This window comes from Caenorhabditis remanei, chromosome V (genome assembly GCF_010183535.1).
Source record: "Caenorhabditis remanei strain PX506 chromosome V, whole genome shotgun sequence".
NCBI classification, from domain to species: Eukaryota; Metazoa; Nematoda; class Chromadorea; order Rhabditida; family Rhabditidae; genus Caenorhabditis; species Caenorhabditis remanei.
The window spans coordinates 16,083,797-16,102,539 of NC_071332.1; the positions used below are offsets into that span (position 1 = coordinate 16,083,797).

Consider the following 18,743-nt stretch of genomic DNA (forward strand, 5'->3'; position numbering starts at 1 on the left):
AGAGATCATAACTCGTTTTAGAGTGATTTTCGGACCTCGCCCCAAGAGACTTTTCTCTTTTCTACAAAATTCTGAGTCGATCTATAAAAAATCAATTTTTTAAATACCGCGATCCCCCTTTAACTGTAAAATCTTATTGACTATGCAAATACCCACATAATTTTTTTGCAAGTACGAAAATCAAAAATATCCTTCCGTGGTATATTGCAACAAGTAGTATTTAATCGTTTATCTTATGAATCAATCTATTGGATTTCACCGAAATTCATAGTTTGCGCATAATCTTGATTTCTACTCGCAGACATCATATTTCCACCGCCTGTTGTTTTCCGGTTTCGATTGGGGATATATTGGTGAACAACAAACCAAATAGTAAGTGAGAGTATGTTCGAGAAAACAAATTCGACTCTAAAAGTAATTCTCGTAATATTTCTTGTTTATTTGGGTAAGTATTTATTTCGATTGATAAAACTGCAAAAGCACGAATTTATAGCATTTATCTATAAATTATGGGAAAAAAGAATGCCAATAAAACTGTGAGTTTATGAATGATTGTAATTTGTGTTCCATTTCAAAATTTTGAGAACTCTCATCGAATCTTTTGATACTCCATTGAATGTTCCAAGAGAAAAGGTTCATATTGAAGAGATTCCCGATAGAAAAATGTATCTTTCAAGTAATCTGGCAGCCTCTTCTCGTCTCGGAAATCATCTTTTCGAATTATCTGCTCTACTGTCAGTGTCTAGGAAATTGAATAGAATACCAACATTTTTTATTCAAAACCGCCATTACGATCAAACGTTGATGGATACAGATTTCTTGATTCCTGGATTGTTAGATCATTTTTTAATAATCAACCAGAGTGTTAGTTTTTTTTTCATTTTCGTAGCTTGCATCATCTTTAAAAAATTTCGTCTTACAGATTCCTGATTCAATAACACATGTTGAATTTAGTATGAAATGTTGTACATGGGATAATCCGGAAAGGTTGAAAAACTATACAGATCAGTACTTGCACATCAAAGGAACGCATTTCCAAGTACGAGTTATTTAGAAAAATAAATAATTTTTCAAAATACTTCAGAGCTGGAAATATTTCCGAAGAATGCGCCATGAGCTTATGGAATATTTGAAAACCCCTGTAAATAACTTCACAGATCTTCCAAAGTCTAATGATGATAATTTTGTGTAGGTTTAGTTTGATTTAAAAAAAAACATATAATTTTTTTAGAACTTGTGTACACATAAGGAGAACCGACTTTGTTGGATCTGGTTTTTTTGTTCCAGACGAAACTTTTATACTGGAAGCTATGAAATTTGTTAAGATAGAAGGTACATTTATTTGTTCAATGTCAAGTCTAACCTTCATTTTCAGAGAAAAGAGATCAAAATATGTTGACAGTGTTGTTCGGAGATGATATACCATATATTGAAAGTTTGATGAATCAGACTTTCACTGTTGATGAAGGAGCAGAAAAAGTACATTTCCAGGATATCCACTAATCAATTATTTTTCTTGTTCCAGAACATTAGCTCAGAATTTTTTATTTCTCACAACAATCCCTCGGACAGTATATTATATTCTAGTAGTAATTGTGATGTTGTTATAATCACAGGTACAATAATTCGAATAGATACAGAGTCGTGAGTCATTGTTTTAGCACCTCATTCAACATTTGGATGGTGGCTGGGATTTCTGTCAAAAGGAGGTCAGGTGTATTACACTGATATCAAGTTTGTCGATGATAATAGTATAGTAAGGTTTCATGTGTCAATTATTTGATTACATTATTTTTCAGTCTTCTGGAATGTTTGACCCAGATGATTATTATCCTCCACATTGGATTCCTATTAAACAGGGCTCATTTGACAATAGAACATTGATTGAAAGTTTGAAATAAATATTGTTTATAAACGTTTCATTGTTGAATTTGTTTTTGAGGACCATAAGAAACTATTTCAAGAGTTCAGCTGTGTATCAGAGGTCATAGGCAAATCAATATGTTATTCTTAGAAATTCAACATTTGAAGTGATTTTTAAATGCTAGGAGGTTTTATCTGACCAATTAAACAATATATTCATCTACGCTTTTGCGCCTTATCAAGAAATATAAATTTGGGCAGAATTCCTTTATTTATAGGTGATTTAGGTAGATTAACTTTGAATGTTTATCGTATTTCAAAACATTGGGAAATGATGGACTGTCAGTCTTTCCACATCAAATCTCTTCTGTCTAACAACTCTGAATTTGGTTCCCAGTGTTTATCCAACTGTTTCATATCCTGTTGGAATTTACTTCCTGTTAATGTTTTCCCGGTTACTCTTAGCATGTCAGCCTACTAATCTAATCTTAGCTCTCCATTGTTTTCTTTTTTCTCTATTATGTTTGTGTTAGTGGTTTCTCGACCTTCATTTCAATTATGAAAAAAACTTTTCTTATGCCGCATTTCAAAACAACGCAGAACCAAGACCGGAAAGAGATTTTATCTCGCGTTTCAATAAAACTTCAGTACTAGCAAAGATTTGTGTTCAACAGTTCTATATCTTCATGATCAAACTTTCATGTTTTTGAAGAAAAACATCAATCAAATTCTATAATGACTAAATCTATTCGACAAGATGTTCAGGTGATTCGTGGACTTGCTATCATAGCTGTATTGACTTTTCATTTTTACCCAAATAACTTCCCGAACGGGTTCTTAGGCGTTGATCAGTACGTTTCCATGTTTTTGTGCAACTAATTTTGAATCTATTTCAAGGTTTTTTGTGATATCAGGATATTTGATGTGTATGCTTCTCAAGAAAGTAGAGAGTTGTTCGTGGTACACTATTCTAACACATTTCTACTATCGAAGATTGAAACGGATTCTGCCGTTGTACTTTCTAATTATTCTGATTGTTTTGATCTCTATTCATGTGGTTTTACCTTTGTCAAAATTAGACACAAACATTCGGTCAGCTGAGAAATCTCTTACATTCACATCTAACAAACAGGAATCTATTCTAGCTAAGAACTATTTTGAAAAGGTTCGGAAAAAAACAATATTCAAATTTTTTGGCTGATTTTTCAGTTGTCCCAAGCGACTGACTTGTTCACACATACTTGGTCATTGTCTGTCGAGGTTCAATTTTATTTGATGGTGCCTTTACTATTTATTATAACAAGACACTTTTCTGATAACTGTCAAATGGCTGTTTTCATAATTTTAGGTGAGCGATTCACTAGTTTTCCTACAAAACTGATTACTGCAGGAATATCCTCATTTGTTTTCCATGCATTCACTTCTCGGTCGGATCTTTCTTTCAATCACGTGTTTGCAAGAATATGGCAATTCACTTTCGGGATGATCGCATGTCTGAAAATCATAAAAGATAACGGAGACAGTGGCCATGGGCAAGAGAAAGTTATTTTTCTAGACACTTCAAAAAGCAGCAAGAAACTCAATTGGGACAATAATTTATTTAAAACCTACAGTAACTCAATATTAATTGTAACAATTGCTATCACATTTTACTCAACACCAATCAATCCACTGATTGCAAGGTATGGTTTTAATATTGAAGTTTCCTATTCTGGAATAGATCCAAACTTCTCATTTTTCAGAGTTATAGTTACTATTTTAACGGCCGTCTTTATATACGCTTCGTCAAATAATGTACCAGTTTTCAATAACTTGCTCATCTACACTGGCAATATTTCATTTGCACTTTATCTTGTTCACTGGCCGTTATATGCATACTGGAAAATCATTGGCAATGATAGCCATATTGGTAACCACTGAACGTTGAACTAATCAGAAATATTACATTATTTCAGGGTTATTTTTCACATTAATCATATCTATTTTTATTGCAATAGCTTTTCATGAAACATTTGAGAAATGGTCTCTGAAACTTGACTGGAAACGAATAATACTGTTGATTGCGTTTTTGGGCTCGTTCAATTTCTTAGCATTGGAAAAAGAAGAAATCGAAATAATTATCAGACTCCAAAACGCTCAGAAATCAACGTATGTTTCAATAACATAAGTTTAATTAGTGTATTTTGTTAACAGATCTTTTGAAGTCTATAATGATGTATTGAACAAGACATTCACAAATTATGGTAAGTTGAAAACCAGTTAAAAATCTTGTAACCTGCATTTTAGATCAAGTAGAAATTCAAAACCGACTATGGCAGAAGAATGATTTTGTGCAGCTTGCAATCCCAAACATTGGAGTTTGGGTCGGTAGAAATCATCGACCGGTATTATATTTCAGCTCACTATCCGAATGTTATGAAACCAGTTTAGGGCTTATCAGGAAATGGAACATTGAAGTTTATGATACTGGGTAGTAGTACAATGGCTAATCTAGCGCCGTTGATACAGGATGAATGTGGTGCAAAGGCCAAGGAAATTTCTCAAGTGACATTTCCATGTATTCATGCATTTTGAGTTTTAAAAGTATTTTGTTTCTTTTATAGCTTGTGAGCCCGTTTTTCCCACTCAAAGTTGGCACTGTACAAAACAGTTCGGCGAGTATATCGAAGCGGTTCGGGATGAGAAACCAGATTTTCTTATAATGGGAGGCCGTTTTATGAGTATGGGGGACCCACTAGCAGAGAACATTACAAATATAGACTTTGATCCACTTCTTGCTGTTGCTAGAGATCAATTGCAAGAGTATTTGAAACACGTTTCAAAGAAAATTATATTCCTGCACGCTTTCCCAAGACCAGTCATTGAGGAAGTTGAGAAGCTTGCACAACACTTCAGAGAAAAAATGACACCTGAAGAAATAGATGCAAGTCTGAATCTATTTGTATTTTACCAACTTTTCCGTTTTCAGAAACTTATCGTCGAGTCATTCGAGAATGGATACAATATAGCAAAACAGAGATATGATATATTGTTGAAAGAATGCGGTGCGAAATGCGATTACATAGATTACACCAAAATATTCCATAACCCCAAAACGAACACAGTTCGATATTTCAACGATATTGGATTGAGTTACTTCACGTCAGGTCTTCATTTGACACCCATTGCGTTGGAAATCGCTCGACCGGATATCAAGGAATTATGCACACAGTTATAAACACTAGTGATAAGCAAGTCTTGCATAGCAGTTTGACAATATGTTTAGCAAATCCCCAGACAAAAATTTGCATAAGTCAATAAAGTAACATTTTCTTTTAAAATTATGCTCCTCAAAATGAAATCTCATTCTCGTAATCTTTTTCGTAAAGTAATAACTAGAATCTTTTTTTGCTATGTACGTCAATGAAGTATACAAAAGCAAGACAACCTTGTGATCTTCTTCTATCAGTCCGATCAAGGCATATATCGTATAGTGGAAACACGCAGTCCAACCGATTGAGTAAGATAAATTTCAATCGTTTTTATTTGTCAATAGTTCAATTTGCAAATTCGTATAATTAGTTTTTTGTCTCTAGCTGTCAAAACATTTAGTTACATCATTTATAGTGAAAATAAAATTAGTAACATCATGTGTGTTGCTTCGAAAAACTGAAAAAAGTTAGAGCCAAGAAAAACAGTCGAGTTCAAAGTTCAGACACACATTCCTGTCGAAAATCCCATGTCCGATTCACATGCGGTTGGAGAGGGGCAGTTGGAACAAGTTATTCCTGCTTCGTACATTGTTTCTTTTATGATGTTTCCTCTGAAAATATTATTTTATTGTAGTATATGGGATGTTCTCACTTTGGCGAGTAATGGCAGATAACAACAATTTTTGTCTTGTTGTTCTGTGATGCGTCTGGTCCACAATTGGTGACTCCACAACCGATTAACTTGGATTTCGCCCAGGCCATTTGAGTAGCGTCTGCTACACCACTGGCCAGAATTGAGCTGGTCATAGTAAGAGATGGCAACCCATAGTTGTCAAACTGCTGGTCCCAGTATACTGGCGCGTCGATTGCCTAAAAACTCGGTAAAAACTATGAAAAGTGTTGTAATAGTTACATACATATCCGTCTAGAGGAGATATTGGAGCAGTTGTGTATACAAAACGTATGTTTTCTCCGTAACCAGTAGCCCCAGACCTCCCAGTTGGACAAGTGGCTGCATAGTTTTGAGCGGATGTTGCTAGAGAAGAGTCCCAAGCCTAAACGTTCGAATTATAGATTCTTACACTTAATTTTTTCAGATACCATTTTCATCATATTTGCCGCAGACGGTTGTCGGACTCCTTGAATGTATCGACCTCCTTGAGCAAAATTTTTTCTCATCTTTAAATGAGTACTAACAATTCTGTCGGACGAAGGTCCAGGAAGTGATAACTGAGCTTGTAAGCCTGAAAGTAAAATTTAGTGAAAAAAGGACAGATGGCATTAGTTACCAAGAACAAGAAATGCTATAAAAGCAACGATTTGCATTTCTTTGTTGCAGCAATAACAAAAAAACTTTATTGAATATTTCACCACACCTTTTTATACGCGAGTTCGTCAAAAAATCACAGAGAAGGAGTACAAAAGATTTAAATATTTTTCATCGGAATCTCCAAAAATGTGTGTTCTCTTGGTTTTTCAGGAAAAACAATGGATTGTTTTCGTTTGGGGTGATCCAGCAATACTGAGCGACAAAACTAGTATTGAGTAAAGATAGTGAATTATGTGTAATCTATATTTTGAATTATGCAAGCCCTGATGTTAGTTGTCGTTCAGAAATCAAATGTACACGTTTGTATTTTGGAATGAATACGAGGAACTTATATTTTATTAATGTGAAGATTAATTTTAGTTATTTTAACGATAGTTTCACTTTTATGCGTGGCATCCTTTTTCTCTCGTCCAGTGTGTATTAATGTGATAATGATAAGTAATTGGATACATTGGTGGTCCTGACTTGAACTCTGCATTGGAGTGAACACAATTCCTATCCGAGCGTTGAGGTATCTGAGATGATTGTTTCCGCAGGGTAAGAATTGAAATTAAACTAACCTGACAACCTTCCCCATTTGGACAAGAATCTTTCTTTGGCTTTTTGTAAAACTTTTCGAAATAGCATCTATAAATTATAGAAAAATAGTATGTGGTTTTGGGTAACTTTTCGGCAATAATCCGAATGTTGGTGAAGTTTGACACTCTAAAAAATACCAATTTTGAAGCCAGTGGACAATTGGCTACCTTTCGAAATCATGTTGAATGGGAATTAAGATCGAAGTATTAAACTTCATGCTTTCCATCATTTCAAAATCGCTCCTTCTGTATACAACTGGATCGCGGGAATCTGAATCGACAGGCTTTTGTAGGTGAATAATGTAGTTTGTTCTGCTGATAAAGTTCTTCTTTACGTTCCAAGACTGGTGAATCCACATCGAATTCAATTTTGACGGATCTGCTATTATTTTTCCGTAATCCTCTTCATTGACAAACCAGGTGTGACCAAGCATCTCTTCAATGTTAATGTCTTCAATAGTAGGCTTGTTGTAAGTCAGAAGTTCTCTTTTTGTGTATTGGAATGTCACAATGCTCGGATGCCGTTTGTATAAGGAAGTGATCTCATCAAAGTAGTTGTCGAATCCACGTGGAATCAAAATATCATCAAGGTCGAAGAACATTATGAACTTTGCGGCTTCTTTGTACTGCAGAAGACAATCTGATTCTGCACCAGCCTGATTCCTGAGCTCAGAGTGTAAGTTTGGCTCGACTGCATCCCGCGATGCATTTGCAAATTTCAATCGAAGCCAGAAGTCAAGTGTAACATATCCAAGTTTTTCGTATTCTCTTGCCAAATCAAAAAATGAATCTACAAGACTGGTTATGTAAAGATGAATGTGAGCACCAAAATGACGAGCAACGTGGGCATGAACTACGAATAATTGCCATTGCTCTGCGGCAAATTGTGGTGACATACAGATGACAACCGGCGCAGGAGCTGCAGTCCTGGCGATTTTGAACGGAATCTGTGGAAAATTTCAGTTTTTTAAAAATGTTTTTAAACAAGATTGATTATGAAATACCTGCATTTTTGTTTGTCCGTCTGAGATTTCTAGTTTTGTCATATTTGAAACTCCGTTTCCTGTAGCAACCATGTTAATATAGGCACAGTTTGAATATGACTCTCTGCAATAACAAGTCTGCATATACTTGCAAAGAAAAACTCACTCTAATAAAGTTGGAATCGCGATCACACTTTGATTGAAACTGTTCGATGCCACCAATTGGATTTGATATTTTGTCATATCTTCTTGAGTGAACCGATTCATTAAAAGCACCATTCCAATTGCATTTTCTCCCAAAGATTTTGATTTTGGATAGTAATAGGTGCTTATTATATATGCATCCGTTTTTTCATAAGGACTTGCTTCAGTCACGGATGTTTGGTTTCTGGGCCAATAAGAACTATGAAATGGAAAAGTTGATGTGTTTGATTCTGGTGGAGTTGTAGAACCGACTGGTTGAGTCAGCGGAGATATTCTCAAGTGTTTTTCACTCATCAAAATATTGCTATAGGCAAATAATGTAATTGTTATTATTATCGTGACACATAATAAAGACTTCCAAAATCGGAAAACGCACATAATTGAGTTAAACTGCAATAGTACTGATAAATAATTTCGAATTGGAAAAAGTTTTTTCACTTTCACCATCCGATTTCAATAGCGGAATATAGAAGACAGACTGTCGGAGAACACTGCAGCTTGACCAAACTTTGAAAACCGTATTTATGTGAAAGTTGTTACGATTAAATCTATAGATTCGTGAGACAAACCTCGTGAAATTGGTCACGACCAATATCTCAGAATTTGGTGTTTTAGAATAATAAAGGAGACAAAGTATTTTTTGGAAAAGCCACAGTTAAAAGACAGATAAGAAAGTTCAGAGTTTTAGCCTCGAATAAATAGTTAAGGAAATATCTGACTTTTAAAAGCAGTTTCACGAAAAATCGTAAAACCGGATGGAAAAAATCAGAAGCCTGTCCCGACATGTTTTTTATAATAAAGTAATTTTTCCGTGACAAATCTTATTTCGAAGTTGTTTTTTTAAATTTGTTGAGAACTTAATAAAGTATCAACTCGAAAATTGAGATAGTAAGTCTGAGACATCATTTCGTGCATATAAGGAAGTAGAAATCGTCAGAATTAGTTTTTTCACTCTCTGGGTTTGAATTGTCTACCGATGAAACTCATTGTCATCGTGGCTTGATACACTTTAGAATTGGCTGCGGAAGCTCGAGCTCATCGTGCGTCATCATATAATTCTTAGTTTGGCGTTCATACCGTTAGATTATATCAATGTTTGTTCCGTTTCATTCACTTTTTGATTTTGATCAAATCTCTCCAACGAATTGATTTAATCAGCATTATTCAAACAGTTTTCATGACCGTTCCTTTTTTAGATAAGAAACTAGAATTACGGCTGATGTGAATTTTTCAAGGCAACTAAAAGTTTTCAGATGTATTTTTTTTTAAGTTTTAAAAATAAAGATTTTTTAACATCACTGGTTTACTGATAAACTATTCCTCAGATGTAAATATTGAGACCTACACAATTTTTTGCAGAAAATCATTTTATCACTTTCTATCAAGTTTCCAGTTTTATTTCAGAACGCCTGTTTGTTCTGCTGCAGGCTCAATTTTTTTCTGAAAATTTCCATTTTCATCCAAACCCATCTTCTTCTCCATGCACATAAAAAGACGAGGAAACAGATTATGTTATAGTTCCGCTCTTTTCTATTAAGGAAGTAATGTTTGTTGTTGTGCGTTTTGTGTTATTATGCAATTATTTCGAAATAAGTGTCTTAATATTCATTTCATCGTTTCAACAACAGTTGTGTTATCAAATTCATTATATTTGAATGGTGTCCAATGTGGAGGATAGTAGTCGTCCGGATCAAATAACCCTGATGACTGAAGAAACGAATATTTGTTGTTTTCACCAAATACACAACTTACAATACTATTGTCATCGACATATTTTATATCAGTGTAATACACTTGATTCCCTTTTGATAAATATCCTAACCACCATCCAAAAGTTGTGTGAGGAGCTGAAAAAGAGATTATCTATTAAAAAGATTACGAAAGATTACCGACATACCGGTGAAGAGCACCACATCACAATGGTTTTTAGAATATATCATACTATCTGCGGGGTCGTCATATGAGACAAATGATTCTAATTTAAGATCCTTCACTCGACCATTTGATAATGTAAATGATTGATTAGAGATACCTTCCATAAACGCATGATCGTCTCCAAAAAACACTGTGGACATATTTATTTGCTTTCTTCTTTTTTCTGTTCAAAAAATATATGTTTAACTCTGCAATAACTTGTAAGAACCTTTCTGCTCAACAAACTGCATAGCACTCAAAATAAATTTCTCATCCGGAACGTGAAAACCGGAGCCCACAAAATCTGTTCTCCTTATATGGACGCATGTTCTGCATTTTTTTTTCATTGATTAATGTCAAAGAAATTGGAATAACTCACACAAATGTGTTGCTGCTGGACTTGGGCAGGTTGGGAAATTTGTTTTTAGTTGTTTTCAAATAGCCCATCAGCTCATTTCGAAGCCGAGGGAAAAACTTCCAACTCTGAAAATAGTGAGATCAACTGGGATCTCTAAAATCCTTGTTACCTGATAATGTGTACCTCGTATATGAATATATTCATCTGTTATGTTTTTCAGTCTGTCTGGATCATCCCACATGCAACACTTTAACTGGAAATCGGTTGGAGTTATAGATACAGGCACCTGAAAATTAAGTCGGTAAGCATCATTCGGGCCGAAAATTCCCTTACGCTTTCATTGATTATTAAGAAGTGATCTAGCAGCCCGGGGATCACAAAATCCGTATCTTTTAACATTTGATCATAATGATGATCGATAATAAAAAACGTTGGGATTCTTTCTAGTTTTCGAGCAATCGCGAGAAGAGCCGACAGCTCGAATAGATGATTACCAAGACGAGAAGAGGCAGCGAGATTACTTGAAACATATTTGTTTGGTTTTTTAATTTTCTTTGTAGTAACCATAGAAGTTGTTGTAGGTAGTGCTGGACTCGTGCTTGAAAATATGCAAGGTGAATTGATATTAATTGGAAAATGTTCTGTTTAGACTTAACTCACATTGCTGTCAAGCTTATTTTTTCGGTTATGAGAAGCAATACTGGAATAAGACAAATTTTCCTACTTTATTTCCATTTCATCACTTACCGAGGTAAATAAGGAGCAATAGGAAACATATCTTGAACGATTTTGTTAATCTTTTGCAGTTATATTTTAAACAATAGAATCTTCCGTTATTGACAGGGATAACTTGATTGACTATCATTTTTTTATGTAGTTTTCTGAAAAAATTTATACAAATATTAGTTCTGCTTATAAAAAATAAGAGTCTTTAAAAAAAATAATTGTAGTGCAATATTATCAAAAGTCTGAATAATTTTGTGTTTTGCCGGAAACGCAAGATTTGATCTAACTCATACCAAGTCAAAATTGCTAGAATGATCAGGCAAACCGCTTCAATGATTCAGATTCAATCTAACGTTTCCGATTCAAACATCTTAGAAAACAAGAGAATTTATGGAGAGAATACGATAACATCTTTACTTTACGGAAATAAATGTGAAAGTAAAAAAAACTAAACTTTTTTTTGACGAGGGACTCAAGTTGTCAATACAGGTATTAATGAAAATTATTCACTATGACATATATGGAGTTAAGGGAAGCAGGTAACAAGGTTCTGGAACCTTTCAAAGTCACGTATTTTGATATCAAAAAATCTGACAACTTTGACGTAAAACGTTTGAAAAATCTTGAAAACCTGATAATTTTCTGTTCAACTTCACGTGGATCAAAAAAATGAATTTTTTCACATTTTGTATCAAAATGTAGTGGTTTCAAAATGTCTGGTTTTGAAACTTCTGGTTTTTAGATGTCAAAATTGGCAGATATTTTGGTTTCCTAAATCGCGTTTAGCATTATGTTCAGTGTAAAGAAGTTATTCTCATAAATTCTATTAAAATTTGAAACCGGAAATTTCTGGGGCACTATAGTTTTCCAATCATTCCGTATGAACAATTTCAAATCTTTTTAAAATCTACATGGTTTAAGCCTATCTAACTACCATGATCAGACTACTGCTTTCTTGGTTCAACAAAAAAACATGATTCGTGACATCGGATCGCGCATTCTCGATAATTCACTTTTGTGGCGACGCTGATTTTATCTCTGAGTAATTTCACTAATTTCTAAGAAGTTATCCGATCAACAAAACCAAATTGAGTATAAAAGGACTGACTAGAGAGAAAAAATAAATGAAGTGAAAATGGCGATTGTAAAAACACATTATTACATGCCCAGTAATTTTTCAAACTTCAAAACCATATTTAAATTTCTACTTTCCAGAATTTCAATCAAAAATGAGTTCGTCGTTTCCGACTGCGGTGTGGTCAAGATTTCTGCCAATTATTATATTAATCGGTCTATTAACACTTCTTATATTTTTGTGAGTATTCTGAATTTAGTTATTATCATGAAAAAGTTGTATATATATATTCAGAACCAAGAGATCCCAAGATTCGAATTCAAATCCGAATCCGAATCGTGATATTTCAGTGACCGATTCTAAAAACTTACGGTCGGCAGCAGCAGAACCATCATCTGTATATGATTTAAACGAATACAGTGTGAAAACACTTCGAGGATATGTTTCTTTGCACGAGTTGAATGAAAAAGTTTTTAAGCCGTTTGGGTACGAAATTTCTAAACCGACTCTCCCGGTGCCAACTGTTCGAATGATGAATGAGCCTACGTGTGAAACCGTGTTTACTGAATGGCATTCAATTTCTCAAAAGCAGCAGCCAGATGTTCCTCCAAAACAGCTTCCAGTGGATGACACCAACGCATTTCTCTTGAACGGTTACACCGCACTGAGTGAAGTGAGTTTCCAGCCAAAAAAACCATTTTCCATGCTTTTCTGTTTTAGTGGTATTTTAATGATCATTCAACAACAGGTGATAAACCAAGAAACTGGAATCGGATTGGAGAGTTTATGAAATTTACCAAAACTGAACTAAGTGCTCTTGCTTATTCGTATAACAAAGAGTCCGGTAAATTGTTATAGTGAGGTACAATATACTGAAAGAATAATAATTCAGAGTCAATGTACCATGCTATGAGTGGGTACCCACTTGATGGACAGAATGGCTTCGTAGTGGGGAGTATGCAACCATGGGTTGAAGTAATGGCTCTGCAGCATGGTAAGGCTTAAGTTTTTGCTTACTGTCAAAACGATATGTTGAAGGTGCGAAGAAAATATTGACGGTGGAATACAACCCTCTGGAAATTCAAGAGGAGTTCAAAGACCGTTTATCCTCAATCCTCCCAATTGACTTTGTTAAAAACTGGGAACAGTGAGTGAAATTCTCAAAAAAAAAACGATTTTCGTTTTTAGGTATGCTGGTACATTTGACTTTGCTGCATCATTTTCATCGATTGAGCATTCTGGATTAGGGCGGTATGGAGACCCGATTGACCCAATTGGAGACTTGAGAGAAATGCTCAAAATTAAATGTATGCTAAAGAAAGGAGGTGGGTTGGCTAAAATTTTTCAGGATAATCAATGAATTATTTAAGGACTTCTATTCCTGGGAATTCCTTACGGAACAGACGCAATGCAGTTTAATGCGCATCGTATCTACGGATCAATTCGTCTCGCCATGATGTTTTTTGGTTTTGATTGGCTTGCTTCGTACTCGGGTGAACAGGAACAACCGATAGATCTTGATTCAATACGACTACACTCGAAGGGGCTCTCTCAATTGACCCAGTACACTTTAGTATTGAGAAAATTATAATTATATTTATTTCTGAATTTAGTTTACAGTGATATCGTTTTTCTTCCTCTTCCTTTTATACATGCTGCAGTCATGTTTGTCGAAACTTTATGTTTATTGCCCAAGTTGATAAAGAAACACTGACATCAGGTTTGTAAATAACATCTTAGAAGACTGAAATGGTTCCAAAGTACAATTTCTGAATAAGAATTTAAAAACTGGAGATATTCCTTTGGTTGACCATAAAACTGATGTTTTGCACAAAAGTTGAAATAAAAAATAAAATAAAATTGGAAGTCAAATATAAACAAAATTTTTTTCCGAATTGAGGGCGAAATGAGTTTTTTTGTATACCGCTGTAGTCTACTAGAAAGTTCACCACAAGCTATACGTGGCATCTATTCCGTTATTTCCAGCTTTTGGTGAAATTCACTGACTGTGGCAGGCACAAAGTTTGGACACTACATGTGACACAACCAGATTTAAACACAACAGTTTTATGGTATAGTTTTACTGAATTACCAAATTGCACCAATAAAATTCATAATGTGTAGATTTAGTGTAGATTGTAGTCAGTTTATTAGGTTTCAATAATATTATTCAATGCTTTATAGTTTTTTCAGAACTAATGTATAATGGGTATACAAGAACAATGATTGCTTATGCAAACGTTTCGAGTGTAGCTCGAATGGTTTCTCGCTGTCTCCAGAATACGAAGCAATCCATTCAAAGCCATAAAACATCATTGCCATTCGGAGTGATCCATAAACTCGCTGAATGTTGTATTGGATTGAGTCCGTTCCATATGGAACACCTAGGAAAAGTAGACCGCCTTTTTTGAGCATACATCTGATTTTGTGCATTTCTCTCAAGTCTCCTTTTGCATCCAGTGGATCTCCATACCTTCCAAGTCCCACATGTTGCAGAACTGAAAATGTGGCGGCAAAATCGAATTGGTTAGAATATCTAAAAGAAATAAATCAAAAACACGTAAAATTCTGGAAACTAACAGTTGCCAATTTTTTGCCACGTCTTCAGGATGAACTGATGATAACTGATCTTCAAAGCCGTTTTGGATATCAAGAGAATAGTGTTCCACAGTCAAAATTCGTTGTGCACCTGTAACTATGAAAATCGTTAGTTACTTATTGTCAGACATCCTATACCGTGTTGAAGGGCCATTACTTCCAACCACGGTTGCATACTACCAACAACAAATCCCGTCATTCCTTTAATTTTGAAATCATTCATTGCGTGATACATCGATTCTTAATAACCTATGTTTTCACATACCTTGAAGATAGTCTATGTATTTTACCTGACTCTTTTTGGTATTCCAGAGCAGCTAACTGGGAATTTGAAAAATTCAAAAACTCTCCAATTCTATCCCAATTTTTCGGTTTCATCTCTTTTTTTGTGTTATTATTCATATATGCCCAACTCAACGCTGAATATCCATTGATTAAATAATCATCAGCGTGAATGATTGGTAAATGAACCGGTGGAGTTTCTGGTTGTCGTTCGCTCAAAATTTTGAGCCAATCTTTGAAAACTTGCTCGCATGTCGGTTCGTTGAGCATACGAAGAGTAGGTACCGGCAGTGTTGGTTTTATGATTTCATATCCGAGCGGTTTGAAAGCCTATAATGCTTGAAAATTTAGTTATGCTTGTTAAAAAATACTTACATCTTCATTCAACTCTGACAAAGAAATATACCCTTTGAAGGTATAAACATTGAAATCTTGTAAATCAAAAGATGTTGAGTTATGAACTTTGTTGTTAGTTTTATTGGATGCTTTTGATAATTTCAGTCTTGTCAAATACATCTCTTCCTTTCTGTGCGATCTGAAAACTTTGAAAATGGTTTTCGTACAAAATTGTTGGTCTGATCTAACAAACTTACAGCAAGAAAAGCAATATCAATCCAGCAATAGCAGAAAATATAAATACATGCAGTTTTTTCATTTTTCTTTGTTTTCAAAGCTTTTGAACAAGGAAATATATTTGAGAACAAACAATTATTACCTCCAAGTAAAAGTGGTTTTGGCCAAAAAACCAATCTTGTTGACCAATCTTCCTTATTCGGTTTGTTAATGTGGGTCAATTTTAAACGAAGACTCGATTGAGATAAAACTTTTCCTTGAATCTAGTGACCGAATACAGATGAAAACTTGATCAGATAAAATATGTTTTCTTTGGTTAGTCGGAGATTAAGAAAACAATTCCAACTTAGTGGAACTTTGGAAGTTATGTTGGATAAAGAGGGGGTGGGGAGAGTGTTATACCAGGCATTGGTACTTTAGATCAATTCTATCGTAAAATAGTCTTATATTTTGATTAAAGAATTGTTAATTACTCCTATTTCAGCTGTCACGGAATGATCGCGAATTGATATTCCTGGTTTTGGCAAATTATAGTTTCAAATTAACACGCTTACAAAACTGAAATAGTCCTGAAAATGTTTATGTTTTGTGCTATGATAGTTTTAGAGAAAACTGAATTCTTGAAATTGTGATGATTCAAACAGTCTGTTTGAATTAGTGGAAACGCGAGCGATTCAATTATTGATTTTCTGTATAAACCTTCCACGTGTACATTTCTAGTATACAGAAAATCGGAATTTGAAAATGTTGTCTATTTTTTTACGCCTATCCCATTCCCAATGAAGAGAAAAACCAGTTGTGTTTGCGAGCTGTGTTTTGATTTGATGCCGACAGTTTGAGAAATTTTTGAAAATGCGAACAAAAAGTAACATTTTGAAATTTGGCATCTTTAATATGATGTTGTAACCATTCATGCAAATGAATGAAAATTGATTTATGAGTAGTTAAAAATAAATATATGGTTCAAAATTTAAATTTTTCTCAAAACAACTGTATATTGAGTATATTGAGAAAGCCCTTTTGAATGAAGTAGAGTTGTTGTCAAATCGATTGGTAACTCGCTATCTCCTGAATACGTAGCAAGCCAATCAAAACCATAGAACATCATCGCGAGTCGAATGGATCCATATATTCGATGAGCGTTATATTGAATCGCGTCAGTTCCAAAAGGTATACCAAGAAATAGGAGTCCTGAAAATTTTTTATCTCTCAATTTTTATATTCAATTGCAAGAAAACCTTTCGGTTGACAAATACGACAAACCTCCTTTTTTGAGTAAGCATCTTATTTTTAGCATTTCTCTTAAATCACCAATGGGATCGATAATATCGCCATACCGTCCTAATCCAGAGTGCTCTATAGACGAGAATGACGCAGCAAAGTCAAATGTTCCAGCGTATCTGAAACGTGATTAGTTATTCATTTAATGAAACAAAGGAGCAAGTCACTTCATTGTAGATAAAGTGAGATGAAACGTTTAATCAAGGTCGTGACGCTAGATTTAATTATATTTAGTTAGATTTAATTGGGTTGACTTGAATACCGGGATGAAACTTTAACGGGAAAGACACACTCAGGCAGACAGATTTCTTTTAATATGAGGGATTCATATAAGCACAATATGTCATTAATAATTCTCATATATTCGAGCAATACCAACTTCTAAGTATACAAGGAATCACAATATCTTTTTAGTTTTTAATGAATATAAACTAACGTTTGCCAGTTTTCTGCAAATTCCACAGGTTTGGTTGCAGATAATCGGCCTCTAAACTCATTTGGAATAGTTAATGAATTGTATTCCACGGTGAGAACTTTTCGTACACCTTAAAACTTTTAAGGTAAAACACTTTTCCACTATAATGCAAACCGTGTTTGAGAGCCATAACTTCGACCCAAGGCTGCATACTTCCAATCACTAATCCACTTTTGCTTCTGAGGGGGTAACCGCTCATTGCATTGTACATTGACTCTGTAATCCATTAAATACAATTCTGAGAAGTCACACTCACTAACCGGACTCTTTGTTATATGCTAAAGCTCCCAGCTCGGCTTTCGAAAAACTCATAAACTCCGAAGTTCGATTCCAGTTTCTGGGGCTGTCTCCAGTCGATGAATGATCGTTGAAGTACCACTGCAATCATTAGATGAAAATAGTATCATCGTATGTATTCACCTTAGTCAAACCAGCGTAACCGTTTAATAAAAATTCGTCGGAAAACGATTCTGGAATTTCTTTTGGCGGAATTGATGGCTGTGGCTTTTGGGAAACTCTGAGCCATTCAGAAAAAATGAAGCCACACGATGGTTCATTCAGCATATGTACAGTTGGGACAGGGAGAGTAGCCTCAATAATTTCATAACCGAATGGTTTGAAAACCTGGAAATATGAATGTTAACTCCAATATCAAAGAAGTTTTTCAATGTTTTTCAATCACTTACGAATTCATTAATTTCGTTCAACGTTATGTAACCTTTATGTGTGTTCACATTAGTTTCGTTCAAATCCACTTCAGCCAATATATCCGTGAGTTTTGTCGTTATATTGTTACTTGCAATGAACCTTCAAAATATATATATATAATTTTTCTTCATTTACCCATGAAAAAATCACAGAGTCCAGATTACAGTGATGCTTGCCACTACAGGAAATATAAATAAACATCGACTACAAAGTTTCTCGATACTTGCTCTGCCGCACATTCCCCGTCGCTTGTTCCTGAGAATAATCATGGAAATTTAATTGGAAACGAATTTTTCATTATTAAAACTTCGGTTTGAAACCAAAACCAACAAACTAAGAATTCTTGTTGTTATATTGCTGTCTTCAAGTTTTGATGTGAAGCAATGATTTATCTTCTAAGAAATCTTGAAAATAACACGCTCATAGTAAACTATGTTTTGTAGAAAAAGATTAGAATCTCACAGATTGATGCTGTCAAATGTTTTGTTGTTTTGGTTTAGATCAGGGAATTATTTTTACCTAGGGATTTTAAATTATCAGAGAAACTATGATTAAAAAAACATTTAACAAACGAAGAAAATTTTGCAGAGCACAAAGAAGCTAG

At 34.5% G+C, this 18,743-nt stretch overlaps 8 protein-coding genes across 8 annotated transcripts; 3 read left to right on the top strand and 5 right to left on the bottom strand.

Moving 5' to 3' along the window:
• Nucleotides 1–522: 522 nt before the first annotated feature.
• GCK72_020484 (uncharacterized protein) lies at nucleotides 523–4,337 on the top strand (the record flags this gene model as incomplete). The annotated part of the gene is made up of 14 exons (XM_053733602.1): nucleotides 523–536; nucleotides 585–864; nucleotides 923–1,039; nucleotides 1,085–1,188; nucleotides 1,232–1,332; nucleotides 1,376–1,479; nucleotides 1,526–1,616; nucleotides 1,662–1,756; nucleotides 1,800–1,890; nucleotides 3,212–3,545; nucleotides 3,606–3,772; nucleotides 3,819–4,011; nucleotides 4,057–4,106; nucleotides 4,150–4,337. The coding sequence occupies 14 exons, from the start codon at nucleotides 523–525 to the stop codon at nucleotides 4,335–4,337; spliced, it is 1,929 nt and encodes a 642-aa protein (XP_053582515.1).
• Nucleotides 4,338–4,564: 227 nt separating this feature from the next.
• GCK72_020485 (uncharacterized protein) lies at nucleotides 4,565–5,080 on the top strand (the record flags this gene model as incomplete). The annotated part of the gene is made up of 1 exon (XM_053733603.1): nucleotides 4,565–5,080. One exon carries the CDS (start codon nucleotides 4,565–4,567, stop codon nucleotides 5,078–5,080), a length of 516 nt encoding a protein of 171 aa, XP_053582516.1.
• A 622-nt stretch (nucleotides 5,081–5,702) lies between these two features.
• GCK72_020486 (uncharacterized protein) lies at nucleotides 5,703–6,380 on the bottom strand (the record flags this gene model as incomplete). The annotated part of the gene is made up of 4 exons (XM_003116199.2): nucleotides 5,703–5,924; nucleotides 5,972–6,109; nucleotides 6,156–6,298; nucleotides 6,344–6,380. 4 exons carry the CDS (start codon nucleotides 6,378–6,380, stop codon nucleotides 5,703–5,705), a joined length of 540 nt encoding a protein of 179 aa, XP_003116247.2.
• A 387-nt stretch (nucleotides 6,381–6,767) lies between these two features.
• On the bottom strand, nucleotides 6,768–8,212 carry GCK72_020487 (uncharacterized protein; the record flags this gene model as incomplete). Its single annotated transcript, XM_053733604.1, has 5 exons — nucleotides 6,768–6,899; nucleotides 6,945–7,011; nucleotides 7,131–7,909; nucleotides 7,967–8,069; nucleotides 8,112–8,212. The coding sequence occupies 5 exons, from the start codon at nucleotides 8,210–8,212 to the stop codon at nucleotides 6,768–6,770; spliced, it is 1,182 nt and encodes a 393-aa protein (XP_053582517.1).
• A 1,542-nt stretch (nucleotides 8,213–9,754) lies between these two features.
• GCK72_020488 (uncharacterized protein) lies at nucleotides 9,755–10,224 on the bottom strand (the record flags this gene model as incomplete). The annotated part of the gene is made up of 3 exons (XM_053733605.1): nucleotides 9,755–9,856; nucleotides 9,902–9,996; nucleotides 10,047–10,224. The coding sequence occupies 3 exons, from the start codon at nucleotides 10,222–10,224 to the stop codon at nucleotides 9,755–9,757; spliced, it is 375 nt and encodes a 124-aa protein (XP_053582518.1).
• Nucleotides 10,225–10,266: 42 nt separating this feature from the next.
• GCK72_020489 (uncharacterized protein) lies at nucleotides 10,267–11,197 on the bottom strand (the record flags this gene model as incomplete). Its single annotated transcript, XM_053733606.1, has 5 exons — nucleotides 10,267–10,393; nucleotides 10,443–10,546; nucleotides 10,591–10,707; nucleotides 10,755–11,019; nucleotides 11,169–11,197. The coding sequence occupies 5 exons, from the start codon at nucleotides 11,195–11,197 to the stop codon at nucleotides 10,267–10,269; spliced, it is 642 nt and encodes a 213-aa protein (XP_053582519.1).
• A 1,179-nt stretch (nucleotides 11,198–12,376) lies between these two features.
• GCK72_020490 (uncharacterized protein) lies at nucleotides 12,377–13,813 on the top strand (the record flags this gene model as incomplete). Its single annotated transcript, XM_053733607.1, has 7 exons — nucleotides 12,377–12,462; nucleotides 12,517–12,895; nucleotides 12,943–13,066; nucleotides 13,115–13,216; nucleotides 13,261–13,312; nucleotides 13,411–13,547; nucleotides 13,593–13,813. The coding sequence occupies 7 exons, from the start codon at nucleotides 12,377–12,379 to the stop codon at nucleotides 13,811–13,813; spliced, it is 1,101 nt and encodes a 366-aa protein (XP_053582520.1).
• A 587-nt stretch (nucleotides 13,814–14,400) lies between these two features.
• GCK72_020491 (uncharacterized protein) lies at nucleotides 14,401–18,408 on the bottom strand (the record flags this gene model as incomplete). The annotated part of the gene is made up of 12 exons (XM_053733608.1): nucleotides 14,401–14,758; nucleotides 14,803–14,911; nucleotides 14,959–15,060; nucleotides 15,111–15,432; nucleotides 15,478–15,637; nucleotides 17,013–17,075; nucleotides 17,393–17,501; nucleotides 17,546–17,647; nucleotides 17,692–17,809; nucleotides 17,852–18,055; nucleotides 18,118–18,238; nucleotides 18,290–18,408. 12 exons carry the CDS (start codon nucleotides 18,406–18,408, stop codon nucleotides 14,401–14,403), a joined length of 1,887 nt encoding a protein of 628 aa, XP_053582521.1.
• Between the last annotated feature and the right edge of the window lie 335 nt (nucleotides 18,409–18,743).